This window comes from Stylophora pistillata, chromosome 3, assembly GCF_964205215.1.
Source record: "Stylophora pistillata chromosome 3, jaStyPist1.2, whole genome shotgun sequence".
Taxonomy (NCBI): Eukaryota; Metazoa; Cnidaria; class Anthozoa; order Scleractinia; family Pocilloporidae; genus Stylophora; species Stylophora pistillata.
Window position 1 is genome coordinate 48,383,296 of NC_142521.1, and position 15,169 is coordinate 48,398,464.

Here is a 15,169-nt window from a genome sequence, read left to right on the forward strand (position 1 = left end):
ATATCGATTCAACGAGCCCGCGATCTTCACAAGACTTCATTTCCCGCCTATTTCAAACTTTCGCGCTCCATCGATCGCTCAGAAAGAATGAAAGATGCCGCTCTTGGGGAAGAAATCTTACAAGCCAAGCCCGTTTCCGAATGATCTGAAGTCTGAGGAGGAGGTTTTTGTCATCAGAGAGACGAACGAAGTCTTTAGGTCCTACGAGTATCCTTAAATTACGTCTCTTGGACCGCGAAGAACGTTCGCGACTATCTCTTTTGGTGGATAGGTGATCACTCGAATACATTGTTGTCGATTTTAATGGCTGTCCTGGTGATGTGGAACCTACCAAACTTTTTCTAAACCCTTTATTCATTTAGGGATACATCCAAAAATAATTAAGCATATTCAACAATCATTTCTTTTGGTGATTAGGTATATATGTTTGACCAGAATCATAAAACTTGAATTTACACGTTGCAATCTGATCAATACATATTACTGCGTCAGAATTACTTCTTGCGAGCTATCCCCGGGATATCTTCAGGCAGATAGTCGTGACTTCCATGCGGCTACTAACCTTGTGTAAATGCAGTGAAAGATAACTTGTAGATCAAACCTCAAGGGTAGGGTAATTGACGCTCAGATTTAACAATTTCAAGATACAATACCTTGTAGGAGAGCAGTACTTCATGTATCAGTAAGGCTCCTGGCATAGTTTTTATTGGTGGTGAGGTATTTGACTGTATGGAATTGAATTTCTTAGATGCCCAGTCCATGGTTGTTTCCAATGGTTAATCCTCTAACCCAAAGAGGAACTAGCAATTATATCAGCCCTAAATCAACTATTTAGGTCACAAGAATAAAGGAAATGATTGCCAACTTAAGAACCTCATGACTGTTAAACAAATTCTCTTTGTCAGCACCTTTGGAAATGTATGGAGACCAGTTTGGACAAGATGCATTTTGACATTAGGATGTGAAGGGTTAACAGGTTTTTTAATGACCTATCTTGCTGTTTTGAAAGAGAATGACGAACCAACCTGGACAAACAAAGCTGCTTTTTCACTTATATGTAGATTAGTTTTTCTCGTTGCCATGTTTCCACCAATAACGTAGCTCCATTTTCTGCCTTTAAAAACACACACAACCCACAATTCCTCTATTCGCTCCAACGAAGGGCTAATGCTCGAAACGTCAGCTTTTGTAATCGTTACGGTGGCCAATTTACCATTTCAACTTTGTTGATATATCCAAATTATATAGTATTATATAATTGTATTATATGCTTTTTGCATATGTTGTATATTTCTTTTACACAATCAAGTGAATACATAAACCGTATCCTTTCGTATGGATTTCAAGTTTGGACCTGTCAGTTCACTGGTAAAACAAACCTGAAATATGAAGAAGCTGTAGCAAGTGAAGAACAGGCACTGAAAAGACTAAAGAATTTTCCAAAGTATTTTGAAAAAACTGTTTTGCAGATTGTACATCAAAGTGAGTACATTATTTATCCTTCCTGTTATTAACTATTATTATTCAGTGACTGAAACTCTAGATTTCACTACTGTAGATGAATCTTAAGGAAAATGTTAGGTATTTTTGCCAATTTCCAGGCCACACAAAGAAAATGAAATTGTTGCAAAGCAAGAAGCAAACTAAAATTTAATTCACCTATGGCAGTTAGATACTTGGGTACAGGTGATTAAATTGGTAATTATTTTGAATAGGTACAAGAACACTGCAAATGCTGGTACAGGAGTGTTGCAAAGTATTGGAGAAGGAATTTTTGCCAAGTGAACCAGTAGAGTGTTTAGTCAATGGGAAATGGTAAGTCATGAGGCAGACTTATACTTGAGCTGTGATTAAACAACTATTCACCAAAATGGAGGGGGCTAGTGTTGGATAGTTAGCAAGCCATTGTTACGTGCACGAATGACCAAGAAATGTCCGCTAACAAAGCATATATGAAAATAAACTCCCGAGTATGATATATGGCACGCGACAAAAATGTAACAACAAGCAGTTACCCATTTCAACTATTATTGAATTAGTTTTACATTGTTTAATTTACTTAGGTTAAAGATTAAGTTAAGCAGTTCATAAAGCAGGCTTACAATCCTTCATGCCGTGTAAGTGTTCGTCGTCTTGATCAACTTCCAATTCTAACATCCGCAGACTGAAGACCACAGCGCTTGGCTTTCTTGATTTATCGCATTCTTTTCTTGCACATAAACTCTTCCGGAGGACTCCATAGTAAACTCTGTATTCTCTATCTTCTTCCTCTCTCGACTATCGTCTTTTTCATCTCTTCCTTCTCTCCGAATATCGCAAGGTCAAAAGGTCATAGCCTCGTCATATCATAGCTTCCAAAAGTTCAGTCAGCAAGCACGAGGGTAAGCCCTTGGGCAAATCTTTTATGTACTTCTCACAAGCCAGCTTTTATACCTTTACTTTAGTTATCTAGAATGTTCTATTACTATTGATAGCGTATTACAAGTTGTACTATTTTTGGAAACTGCTGAGTCACATGAAAGAAGTTTCTGGAATATTACAGATTATAGATAGTTCTAGAAAAGTCTGGGATTGCGTGACAGATTCAGTAAAAATAATTCGATCCTCGTAACACCCTCCCCCTTCAGCAAAAGAAAGTTTAGCCGAAGGATGAACTTTCTTTGAGTAATCCTTCAATACATCCTATGCCCTAAAACCGTGATTACACTATCACTTCTCCTCACAAGACTCGTGATCACAAAAGATCACAACAATACTAGCATTCCTGCAAACAATGGAAATATCATCCCAACACATTGATCAGTGCTCTCTCTCTCTAGAGCACTATTAGAAATTCACAATACTTCATCTCGAACTACCTCAATGACTTAACTCGTCACTCTAATAACTTCGCAAACAGCTTCTGACTTTGACCACCTAGGTCCTCAATACAACCTTTGAATCGCTTCAACTGTAAATTGTTTAACTCTGGGCATACAAGCAATGATAACTCTCAATAATACTGGACGGTTCAAACTACAGGGTGAAATAGTTCTTAACTACATTCTTACGAGGATCACCAATTACTGTAAGTAACTGCTCATGTCACAACAATAACAAAAATACGAAGCGGACAGAAAAGAAATAACTAGTAGGTAATAAAAGATTTTCCCAGACAAGGAAATGACTGTGAAGCAGCGAAATGACTCGCGGACAGGGAAATGACTCCTGACAGCGGAAATGTCTCCCGACAGCGGAAATGTCTCCCGGACAATGAAATGACTCCCGGACAGGAATTTCTCCCGGACAGGCCCCCAATTTTGTTACGTGCACGAATGACCAAGAAATGTCCACTAACAAAGCATATATGAAAATAAACTCCCAAGTACAATATATGGCACGCGACAAAAATGTAACAACAAGCAGTTACCCATTTCAACTATTATTTAATTAGTTTTACATTGTTTAATTTACTTAGGTTAAAGATTAAGTTAAGCAGTTCATAAAGCAGGCTTACAATCCTTCATGCCGTGTAAGTGTTCGTCGTCTTGATCAACTTCCAATTCTAACATCCGCAGACTGAAGACCACAGCGCTTGGCTTTCTTGATTTATCGCATTCTTTCCTTGTACATAAACTCTTCCGGAGGACTCCTTAGCAAACTCTGTATTCTCTATCTTCTTCCTCTCTCGACTATCGTCTTTTTCATCTCTTCCTTCTCTCCGAATATCGCAAGGTCAAAAGGTCATAGCCTCGTCATATCATAGCTTCCAAAAGTTCAGTCAGCAAGCCACGAGGGTAAGCCCTCGGGCAAATCTTTTATGTACTTCTCACAAGCCAGCTTTTATACCTTTACTTTAGTTATCTAGAATGTTCTATTACTATTGATAGCGTATTACAAGTTGTACTATTTTTGGAAACTGCTGAGTCACATGAAAGAAGTTTCTGGAATATTACAGATTATAGATGGTTCTAGAAAAGTCTGGGATTGCGTGACAGATTCAGTAAAAATAATGCGATCCTCATAACACCATGAAGTGGCAAGGTAAACATCCAATATTAGCCACTGATGCTGAGTATATATACTAAAATGGCATATAGCACAAAGAGATGATTTTAACTCAGTCATTCCTGCAATGATTGTAAATTCTCAGATGCAAACCACTGTGAGTTGCTTGAGGGTGAATAGCAGAGGATATTCAGAGTTTGAGTGGCCAATCAGAGTGCACCTTCAAATGCTATGCACTGTTTTAGTACATACAAATAACTGATAGTGATGGTTTGTTCCACTTTTTTTCAAGTCATTTTTCATTTTTTTATTAATAATTCTTTCCTCCTTTCACCCATATCCAGGATTCAAGGAAAAATTTTGCAAGTTCATCATGGAGACAAGTCTGAAAGTGTAAGTTATAATCAGGAAAAGGTAAAGATGTTGCATATCTGCTGGTATACTGGAAAGTACAATGTAAATTTAATCTAAGTTTGGGTCATGAAAGATTATGGAAAATGACTGAATGATTTATTCCAAGAAAACAAATCAGGATAACCTGTGAATTCATTGATGGTTTTTGCTTTATCTTGAGACTACTGCTAACTTGAAAATCAATACCAGTACTACATGTAGAAATCAAATTTATCACCTCATTTTCAGGGCACTGATATAACATATGACTTTGAGTCTGATGATATTCAATACTGCTTGAAGGGCATTCCACCAAAAGAAATCAGGTAAGATACTGTATCTGTCTGTGTTCAGTAACTGCAACTCAGGAAAGATGCAGTATCTCTCTGTGCTCAGTAAATGCAATCTCAAGGCAGAGAAGAGTGACGAATTTATTACTTAACCTGAATGTTCTTAATTAATGTCAAGTGTTTGCCTTTCACCATGACTTGGAACATTTTTGACAACTTATGTGATTAAAATAATTTACTTTTTATAAGTTGAATGATTAGTTTAAATATGAACAGGGAAAAATTTTACACCCAATTTAAAAAATATTATAATTTCAATATGTCAACAAAGGTGAAATGGTGAATTGGCCACCGTTACGTTAAAAAATGGTAAATTGGCCACCGTTACATTACCGTTAAAAAATATTACATTACAGCTTGATATTGCTTGTAAGGCATTATATTCATTGTTTTTTTTTTTATGAATATTTTATTTTCAAATGGAAACCTTTAACTATGTAATGGTTGCTTTAGTTTTAACTATTTTCTTTTTTGTACATTACTTATTACAATATCAAGGACATTAAATCTATTTCTGATTGATCAATGAAAACATCTCTAATTCTTTTATCCTCTAAGAGTTATGGGTGGAATTCAATTACTTTCAATCGGTAGCTACACATTTGGCCAAGTTTTACTTTTTACTTTTCAAGACATATCAAGAAAATCCCATCAGCTGAGTTGCTTAAGTGCTTCATACGAGTCAACACCCTAAACCCTTGGAAGACTGATAACAGCCCTTGGCTGGTCAAGGTATTCATTTAATATACTTTCTTCATTTACATTTCAAAACTTATAGTCAAAGTGGCTGTTGAAGTTCTAAGGCTCTGTTTTCTTCCATATGCAACATATTTTAATTTTTTTAATATTATTATTTCTCAGAGTGATATAGCAAAGAAGTATTCCATTGCTGAAAAACTTAATGATTTCTCTTTGGTATTTGGCAAGGTATGTTTTTTTTTTATAATTTACTTTAACTTAAAGTTCTCAATCATTTGAATTCCCTTCCCCTTTTGTTTTTATACACTGCTCTGCTTGCCAAAAATGACCCATTAACAGCTAGTCTTGCATCAGTGCACCTGGCTGTCAACAAAAGAACCAATTACACAAACCAGTTGAATCTTAAGCTTAAAAGAGTTGAGGTTTGAGGCCTGGACGTGGTGAGGAGAATAAGTTAGTTGCATTAACACCTTGTCTTAGCTTAGATAGTGAATTTGAACTCGTTCTTAGGTAATTAATGGCCTTGTTTTTTTGTTTTTTCAGAAAACAATACCCTCATCTAAAACTCCTTCCAAAGGTCATGAGAACACTGAAAAGCAAAGGAAGAAAACTTCTGACAAGAACAAATCACATGGGAAGTCTCAAATGAAGAAGAGTGGCTTAATGCAGAAAAAGCTAGACTCCTTTAGAACAAGCAGTAATAGCAAAGATATCACAGTGAGCCCATCAAAGGTGTCTGACATGACACCGAAAAAGGTAATGCCAACAAAGAAGGACATCATTGACATTTGTTCAAGCCCTGACAAAGATGATGAGAAGACACCATCCAGTCAACTGCGTGGTACTCCAGTCAAATGCAGATTGGTTTTAACTCCTATCAAGTCGCCTCAAGTTACAGCTGCAAAGAGCATCACTCCTAAAATAAGTGATGTAAGTAAAGACATAAAAGATGTGGCTGTTGAAGAAACTGCAAATGATGTTGTTATCATGGGTTGTAAAACATCAAAATCATTTTTCTCTCAGCCAAGTAAAAAAGTCAGGAGTTCTCCCAAACAGGACAAATGTAAGAAGTTCTTAGATAGTAAAGGGATGTTGAACAAGGAATCAACAAAGACAGTAAATGCTTCAAAAAAGGTTGACTTGTCTGAACCAACAGTTAAAGGAACTAAACTGAAGGAGAAGAAGCTTGCAGATGGAACCAAATCAGCAAAAAAGAAAGCAAAACTAGATGTTTCTGTGGCAGAAGGGGAGTTAGTGATTGTGGACAATGATTCTGATAATGATTTTCAATCTTCTCCTCTTAAGGTAAATGTCCACAAAGTTTTAGTGAATAGAAAAGATGGATGGTAAATTATTGTGCTGAGGTCACATAAAGAAAGATGTTACTAATTTTGTCATCAACTCAGGACAAAGAAGAAATCAGGTCCCTAAAGTGGAATCAAACCACACACCTTCTGACTTATTTTGGACCTTTGGTAGAGCATCATATTGCAAATCAAAAGTGGTACTGTGGTACTGCATCAGAAGGGGGGTAGGGTATTACAAGATAATTATTTGGTATTATCATTTGAGTTGACTTTTGACCACTGTATAGAGTTCCTAAAGCTAATGTTTCAAGCATTAGCCCTCATCAGCCTCCATCAGCCCTTCATCAGTTCATCAGCTCTTCATCAGTTCATCAGCCCTTCATCAGTTCATCAGCTCCTCATCAGCCCTTCATCAGTTCACCAGCCCTTCATCAGTTCATCAGCCCTCATCAGCCCTTCATCAGCCTCCATCTGTTCTTCATCAGTTCATCAGACTTCATCAGCCTCCATCAGCCCTTCATCAGCCTCCATCTGTTCTTCATCAGTTCATCAGACTTCATCAGCCTCCATCAGCCCTTCATCAGCCCTTCATCAGTTCATCAGCCCTCATCAGCCCTTCATCAGTTCACCAGCCCTTCATCAGTTCATCAGCCCTTCATCAGTTCTTCAGCCCTTCATCAGTTCATCAGCCCTTCATCAGTTCATCAGCCCTTCATCAGTTCACCAGCCCTTCATCAGTTCATCAGCCCTTCATCAGTTCATCAGCCCTTCATCAGTTCATCAGCCCTTCATCAGTTCACCAGCCCTTCATCAGTTCATCAGCCCTTCATCAGTTCATCAGCCCTTCATCAGTTCATCAGCCCTTCATTAGTTCATCAGCCCTTCATCAGTTCATCAGCCTCGATCAGCCCTTCATCAATTCATCAGCCTCCATCAGCCCTTCATCAGTTCATCAGCCCTTCATCAGTTCATCAGCCTCCATCAGCCCTTCATCAGTTCATCAGCCCTTCATCAGCCCTTCATCAGCCCTTCATCAGTCCATCATCCCTTCATCAGTTCATCAGTCCCTCATCTCCCTCTATCACCCCTTCATCAGCCTTCATCAGCCTCCATCAGCCCTTCATCAGTTCATCAGCCTCCATCAGCCCTTCATCAGTTCATCAGCCCTTCATCAGGCCTTCATCAGCCCTTCATCAGGCCTTCATCAGCCCTTCATCAGGCGTCCATCATCCCTTCATCAGTTCATCAGTCCCTCATCTCCCTCTATCACCCCTTCATCAGCCTCCATCAGCCCTTCATCAGTTCATCAGCCTTCATCAGTTCATCAGCCCTCATCAGCCCTTCATCAGCCATTTATCAGTCCATCAGCCCTCATCAGCTCTTTATCAGCCCCTCATCAGCCCTTCATCAGTTCATCAGCCCTCATCAGCCCTTCATCAGCCTTCATCAGCCCTCATCAGCCTTCATCGGCCCTTCATCAATTCATCAACCTCCATCAGCCCTTCATTAGTTCATCAGCTCTTCATCAGCCCTTCATCAGTTCATCAGCCTCCATCAGCCCTTCATCAGTTCATCAGCCCTTCATCAGTTCATCAGCCCTTCATCAGTTCATCAGCCCTTCATCAGTTCATCAGCCCTTCATCAGTTCATCAGCCCTTCATCAGCAGTTCATCAGCCCTTCATCAGCAGTTCATCAGCCCTTCATCAGCAGTTCATCAGCCCTTCTTCAGTTCATCAGCCCTTCATCATCAGTTCATCAGCCCTTCATCAGCAGTTCATCAGCCCTTCATCAGTTCATCAGCCCTCATCAGCCCTTCATCAGCCTTCATCAGCCTTCATCGGCCCTTCATCAGTTCATCAGCCTCCATCAGCCCTTCATCAGTTCATCAGCCTTCATCAGCCCTTCATCAGTTCATCAGCCTCCATCAGCCCTTCATCAGTTCATCAGCCTTCATCAGCCCTCATCAGCCCTTCATTAGCTTTCATCAGCCTTTATCAGCCCTTCATCAATTCATCAGCCTTTATCAGAGCAAAGAAGCTAATACCAAAAAGATCAGCTTTAGAAACCCCTTATATCAGCCAAGTTACAGAATCAACTTAGTTAATAAAAACAAATCATCTAGACTAAATTACCTGATAGAGACAAGTTGGCTGACTCTCTATCTAGATGCTTATTTAATTAACATAAACTGGTTTATGGGTTGTCTATCTGCTGTCCAATTCTATCAAGCTACTTGGTTTTGTTGGGTTTTTATTGTAGATGTCCCTTTCTAAGATTCCAGCCAAATTGAAGCAATCAAGTGGAAAAATGAGACAAATTACTTTACTGGACCTCACTAAGAAACCAGAGGAAGAGAAAGTTGCATCCCTGTCTTCAAAGATGAAAGCCAAAAAACAGAAAACCTTGTCGGAGATGTAAGTTTCATGATTGTTAAACTTATTTTCTCATCATACTTTTGATCATTTCAATTGATTTGGCTCATATTAAGCCTAATCAGATGGAGTGTTTATATATCTTATTAACCAAGCACAAGGGCTGTACTGGGAGAATATTGGCCTGAGGTCTTGACAGTACGGACCGAGCGCAGCTTGGTCCATACAAAAAAGACCGAGGGCCGATATTCTTCCAGTACGGTCCCAAGCAAGCTTGGTTAATAAGAGATTTATTATACAACTGAAGTTCAAAGGGACACAAGTGCTTTATCATTCGGGACCATTCAGGACAGTGCCTGGTCCAATACTGAGAGAATATTGACCGGCAATAGAGCATTTTGATTGGTTGATTTTAGTTATTGGCCCTCTGACTGCCCGAGTCGTGTAATAAATTAGTTATTTTTTATTTGACTGTATTAATAGTTAATTTATTGTTGTTTTTGAGCTAGTGTCATAAACCAGTCAATCAAAATTTTACTGAATATTGCAAATGGAATTAAGAAAATTGCCAGTTAAAAAGGTACCTTTTTTTTAATATAGGTTTAATGCTGCCTTCAGGAAGGAGAAACCAGACCAGGCAATAAATGCATTAATTAGGAAAACAGCTAAAGAAGTGTCTTCACCAAGCTGTCTTGCTCTTGATCTTTCAACTCCGCAACGGAATCATATCACAGAGAAATGGCATGCACATACAGAAGGATTAAACAGGTGATGCAGGGGTCGACACTAATGGTAACCTACCAGCCACAGACTAGTAGAAATTCAGTTTTGGCTGGTGGTTTTCAATTTCCACTGGCCAGTTTGGCTAGTAAACAGACTGAAATTGTTGTAACATCTAAAAACATCTAAGATAGCCACTTGGCCATTAAGTTGAAAAGTTAGTGTCGAGCCCTGTGATGTATTATAAATGACATTTCAACGCTTTAACTCCTGTGAGTGATCAAGACAGAATTTCTCCTCACAGCATCAAGGCAACAAATGACAAGAATAAAGAAAAATATTAATTAAGGGATTATCAGTTGATCCTGTAACAAATTCTCTGAACTAACATTATACAAATTGTATGAAAGATATTAATGAGAATATCTACTGTGATCTAGGAGTGGATGGGTTAGGGCTTGAAGAAAGTTAAGACACTGAATTGTTAAGTTACAGTTTTCTTTTACTTTTCAGGAAGTTTAATTCAAGAGTAAATGGGCTTCTAAAGGTGAGGCTGATTCTTGATGTCAGGTTTTCCTCCTTTATGATTAGTATAATAGCTTGGAAGACCAGCATCAGTATATGAATTATAGGAGGTTGGTTAGCCGATCAGAATGCAGGATTCTTTTGCCTGCTTCCTGAGCCATCACATAATCATAATTATCAGGGAAACTCGATGAATTGGTGTGGGTTTAGGTTCTGGGGTTGCAATTAGAAAATGGTAAGCAGCGGAAACCTGCCAGCTGTCAGACCATATTGCATCATTCAGCAACTTCATGAAACTGTGATCAAAGACAGAAATTGAGTATTTTTGGACTGATTCTAACACTGATACTGGGCTTAAAATTTGCCAGAATGCTAGAAATCAGGTTTCAAAAGAGCTTCAAATTTCTCTGGGGGATCTTGCCCCTAGACCCCCTCCTAGAAGGATGTATTGCAAAGCAACATCCCATGCTTGCTACGTAAGCATAGTTCAACTCAGCCACCTGCTCAATTCAGATCAAACATTTATTACATTTTTTAGTGACAACCCTGAGGTCCAGTACACCAGTATCCCTTCCAGAAGAAATAGCAATACTTTTAGTGACTTTTAGCTATGTGGGATATAATGTATGAATTGTAATATGCTTAAAATGTGTCAAATTATTTCTCCAGAAATGTGATGACAATGATCTCATAGATGCTAAACCTCTCCCACCTTGTAAACCAGTGAACATACCAGTGGAAATTACAGCTGAAATGTTTGGTGATATAGCCATGATAGCAGACTTTGTACATACCTTTTCCAATCTTCTTGCTCCCAAGGAAACTCTGCATATCTCCACTGGTAAATATTGAAATACTGATTAAAGATTGTTCTGGCACCTAGAGCTTACACAACTGTTGTAGCTTTTCCAGTACTTCAAGCAAATTGATTATTTTAACTTTGAGATCTCATTGGTTAGTGGTGATATTTTTCTTTCCCTTGATTGGCTGTTGGTGTTGGTTTCATGATGCTTAATAGAAATATGCTTTAAGTGTTAGGAAAATAATTGATTATTCTGATCTGATTTGAAATTATCTACAAATGAAGTTGGTATCATTTTAAATAATCATAAATGACAAAATGTGGGGAACTTGACATAGCCTAGACTCTGGATCAAAAGCTCTGAGACCTTTCTTTTTTTTTTTTCTCGCAGATAATTTATCACATGCCTTGATATCTGGTGAAGAGGGCTCTCCTTTGCTCTCAAAAATCTTGGTCATCTTTCTTCAGATCTTACTGCAGGATGGGTCTACCAAGGTAACTTCTGAAAAGAAATAAAGTAGAAAAAAACAAAAAACTGAGTTTACAGTTGTTAGACCATTCTACAGGGTTCGTGCTACTCCTTTAAACTCCTTGAAAACTACTTGTCGTGAATACATTTTGCAAATTTAAGGGCGCTTGAAAACTCCTTAAAAATAAGAAATTTTTAAAAAATCCTTGAAAACTCCTTGAATTTTTTACTTAAATATGCATTGAATGTGAAAAAATATATTGGAAACAATAAAAGAGAAAAAATATAGAAAGTTATCTGGTTCAAGAGCGCCTTGGGAAAAAAATGTGCTGCCATTATTGCAAACAAATGCTTTTTTCATAGCAAAAATGACTCCTTGAAAGTCAAATTTAAGTCCTTAAATAACTCTGAAATTCCTGCACGAACCCTGGTTCTAAGCTCACAATCAGTTGAGAGGAGGAAGATTTTGAGTAAGTGCACATGTTTGTTGAAATGTCAGCTACATTTCAGCAATTTTTTGCCTGTCCCTCCTCATTTTCTAAGTTAAGTTTGTCAATCATGCATGGACAAGGGAGTAGGAAGTACTTGGAAGGTTGGTGTAGTCATGATCAAGAACTGTATCTAGATGTAGCACATAACTGTGACAACCCAAGTCACACTGTCAGCCAGTGGTGAGGTATCACAAATGGAAAATACCTGCCATATCCAAGGAAACTGTGAAATTCCAGTAGCACTTTCCTAAACTGCATTGGTAGTGAATATGACATGACACCTCTGACTTTTATTTTTTAGACTAACTTTGCTCAATGTTAAATTACTTGTAGGCACATCTTATTAGGCTATTGTTTGTATGTTTCCACTAAATTACACTTTTTTACAATCATTACAAATCAGTGCTAAATATTTTGGAACATTCTCCAGGGTTTCGAATTGGGTATGAAGCTCTCAGAGATGCCGTTGACACAGCACACAGCATCCGAAATCTCAAGAATCTACTTGAACTCCAAACTTAAGATGCTTTTAGCTTTTGAAGAGGATAAACAGCTTCAAGAAATACTGGAGTCATTAGAAAAGAAAGATTTTCATCTCTTTAATCCTGAAGAGAAGACAAAGGTATGTACAGCCTTATACTGTTGCTACTATAATTATACCGATCACCAAAGTAATTTTGGAAGTAAATGTTTACATTTTCCTCAGAGTATTCATTGGGCAGTACAGTTCAGAACTCTCCAGCTAAATTGTGATGGGTTGAGCTTTATTTTCTGTTAATACATGGGGAAAATTCACTTCATAATTTACACTGTCCTCTTGCTCTTACATTTTTGATGGAAACTCTTTTTCCTGGTGTTATGCTTCTATCCTGATCACAGTTGAATGGTGTCCTGTTTAAATTTAGATCCTGGTTACCCTGTGCCACGAGGTTTTATCGTCAACTGCTATTGATGATTACATCGGAAATCAACGAGCAGAGGCCACAGAATTAAGGTGCAGATAAATAATAAGAACTGTTTATTAAAGCAGCCACATTTTGCAAATTTGCTTTGAATAACCCCTCTAATCTATTTGTCCAATTCTCTGTAGGTGCTATATCAATCAGTGTATCGGTGGATACTCGATACTTGGTTGAGTATCAATCAGTATATCGGTGGATACTCGATACTTGGTCGAGTATCAATCAGTATATCAGTGGATACTCGATACTTGGTCAAGTATCAATCAGTATATCGGTGGATACTCGATACTTGGTCGAGTATCAATCAATTCTCAGCCAATATATTGGCCCATATGTTGGTTGAGAGCACCTACTGTAAACATGATCCTTATGCATTTCATACGGCTTCAGCTACGGAAATTTTGCGTCAGATCAAATGATATACCACCAAACATTTTTTTTTTCCTTTTTGTCACCTTTCCAGATTCTGGTAATGAGTTCTTTAGTTTTAGCACAGCAAGTGAGAATGATCAACAGCCATAACCATTCAACATGGCAGATCAGACAATTCTCTGATTACCAGCACTACACAGATCTCTCCAGCTAAACTTGATAGCTTAAGTGTTGCAAAAGTTTAGTACTGTAGAAGACTATAGCCATTTGAACACACTCAAAATTGGTATTCAAGTTTATACAATTTTTGTAACATACTTGAATTTATTTGAAGGAAACAAAAGCAAGCCAAGCAGAAAGAAAAGAATGATAAAATAAGAGAAGAGAAAAAGAGGTTGAGGAAAGAGAAAGAAGAGATGAAAAAAAAGGAAGAAGAGGCAAGCAAAAAGGTACAAAGATTGAAGTATGAAGGAAAGGAAAGTCCAGCTCTCCCATGATGTTTAGGAGGAAAATACCTTTAATTTTTTAACATGATATATAATTGTCTGGCCAGGACAAGTTTGTTTAGTTCTCTGATAAGACAAAATAAGAAACTGGAGTCATCACTTTGGTTTTTAGTGGTGGAAGACAGTCCAAACATTCAATTTTACTATAACCCTTCCAGAATTGTGCACTTACGATCCATAAGTGAATTAAACTACTAAGACATTTTTTCAAGCATTCTAAATTGTATCTCTGACAGCTGTTTACTTATTTGTATCTTGAACTAAATTTATTTTCTTTATTCCAGCAACTCAAAGTGGATGAGCTAAATGTGAAAGGTGGAAAATCACATCATGTATATCTATATATGTTTTGTGAACCTGATTTCTTAATGTGATGGTTATTTTTGCTGCTTGATAGTAATTTGTACTTTGGAAATTGCATTCAATCCATTTTTGGTTATGTTTTTCATTTGTGAATTTTGTAGCATAAACCACTGTTGAAAAAGCTGTAAGTAGATCTAACCTAATTTACTAAATGTAATGTAAGCAAAATAATAATATTGTGCAAAAATGTGTGGAAAGAGCAAGAATTTTACTAAAATAGTGTTTATGCCTGTGAGTGCGAGTGGTTTCACTACAGTTGATTTGTTTTGTTTGTTGTTTCTTTCCTTTCTCTTGATATGAGTTTCCATGCATTGAAAGCACACAGGGAAATTACAGTATGTTTTCATTTTCATAGAAACTGGATCAGATTGTGTCACCTCAGAACCCCATGGTTGTTGTCCTGAGATGGAAACATCAAACAAAATGGAGGAGAAGAGAGCCAAAGAGAAAAGTGAAGTTTCCCTGAGAGCAGAACAGGACATGGAGGATTATGAAGTGGTTGAAACTCTGAGGAAAAGAAGGGAAGACATGGCTGCAAAAGACATCATAAATGAGAAGAAACTAAAAGAAAAAGAGGAGAGGTAAAGGAGTAAATCAGCAGATTGTACATTAACTTTGATGCAGTGTGGGAATCTCACTTCCCATAATGGTGACCTCAGCTGAGTTTAACACAAGTAGAATAACTTCTTTTTTGTAATTTTAGACTAGCAAAAGAAGAAGAGGAACAGTTAAATGTAAGTGCACATAGTTGTCTACATGTAAAGTCAATTTTGATTGACTGTTATGAAACCATCAAGACCTGAGTGTTGAACCAACTAATTTTTACTTCAATGCCTCTCTTTTCAGCTTA

General features: G+C 37.7%; 2 protein-coding genes across 4 annotated transcripts in view; both read left to right on the plus strand.

Annotated features, from left to right (window-relative positions):
- The first annotated feature begins 47 nt into the window (after nucleotides 1–47).
- Nucleotides 48–15,169, plus strand: part of LOC111337660 (tyrosine-protein kinase BAZ1B) — a 28,823-nt gene continuing 13,701 nt past the window's right edge. The window contains exons 1-20 of one of the 3 annotated variants that reach the window (XM_088752258.1): nucleotides 48–207; nucleotides 1,310–1,482; nucleotides 1,716–1,815; nucleotides 4,332–4,380; nucleotides 4,630–4,706; nucleotides 5,363–5,462; nucleotides 5,592–5,657; nucleotides 5,973–6,734; nucleotides 8,997–9,151; nucleotides 9,710–9,877; nucleotides 10,343–10,376; nucleotides 11,024–11,195; nucleotides 11,548–11,651; nucleotides 12,547–12,738; nucleotides 13,022–13,110; nucleotides 13,785–13,899; nucleotides 14,241–14,271; nucleotides 14,675–14,900; nucleotides 15,023–15,053; nucleotides 15,166–15,169. The exon at nucleotides 15,166–15,169 is cut by the window's right edge and continues 316 nt beyond it. In XM_088752258.1, the coding sequence (XP_088608384.1) occupies nucleotides 95–207; nucleotides 1,310–1,482; nucleotides 1,716–1,815; nucleotides 4,332–4,380; nucleotides 4,630–4,706; nucleotides 5,363–5,462; nucleotides 5,592–5,657; nucleotides 5,973–6,734; nucleotides 8,997–9,151; nucleotides 9,710–9,877; nucleotides 10,343–10,376; nucleotides 11,024–11,195; nucleotides 11,548–11,651; nucleotides 12,547–12,738; nucleotides 13,022–13,110; nucleotides 13,785–13,899; nucleotides 14,241–14,271; nucleotides 14,675–14,900; nucleotides 15,023–15,053; nucleotides 15,166–15,169 (2,761 nt within the window). In that variant the 5' untranslated portion in view covers nucleotides 48–94. The remainder of the gene's footprint in view (nucleotides 208–1,309; nucleotides 1,483–1,715; nucleotides 1,816–4,331; nucleotides 4,381–4,629; nucleotides 4,707–5,362; nucleotides 5,463–5,591; nucleotides 5,658–5,972; nucleotides 6,735–8,996; nucleotides 9,152–9,709; nucleotides 9,878–10,342; nucleotides 10,377–11,023; nucleotides 11,196–11,547; nucleotides 11,652–12,546; nucleotides 12,739–13,021; nucleotides 13,111–13,784; nucleotides 13,900–14,240; nucleotides 14,272–14,674; nucleotides 14,901–15,022; nucleotides 15,054–15,165) is intronic. The other 2 variants (XM_088752259.1, XM_088752260.1) reach the window with 2 other exon arrangements.
- On the plus strand, nucleotides 6,809–8,853 carry LOC148736542 (uncharacterized). The gene is made up of 2 exons (XM_088751553.1): nucleotides 6,809–6,904; nucleotides 7,054–8,853. The coding sequence occupies exons 1-2, from the start codon at nucleotides 6,809–6,811 to the stop codon at nucleotides 8,713–8,715; spliced, it is 1,758 nt and encodes a 585-aa protein (XP_088607679.1). The 3' UTR covers nucleotides 8,716–8,853.

Bases quoted from the DNA above. Each gene is read 5' to 3' on its own strand.
- LOC148736542 (XM_088751553.1), top strand. From the start codon at position 6,809: ATGTTACTAATTTTGTCATCAACTCAGGACAAAGAAGAAATCAGGTCC. The intron at 6,905-7,053 runs GTAGAGCATCAT...TTCAAGCATTAG, and splicing joins TGACTTATTTTGGACCTTTG to CCCTCATCAGCCTCCATCAG.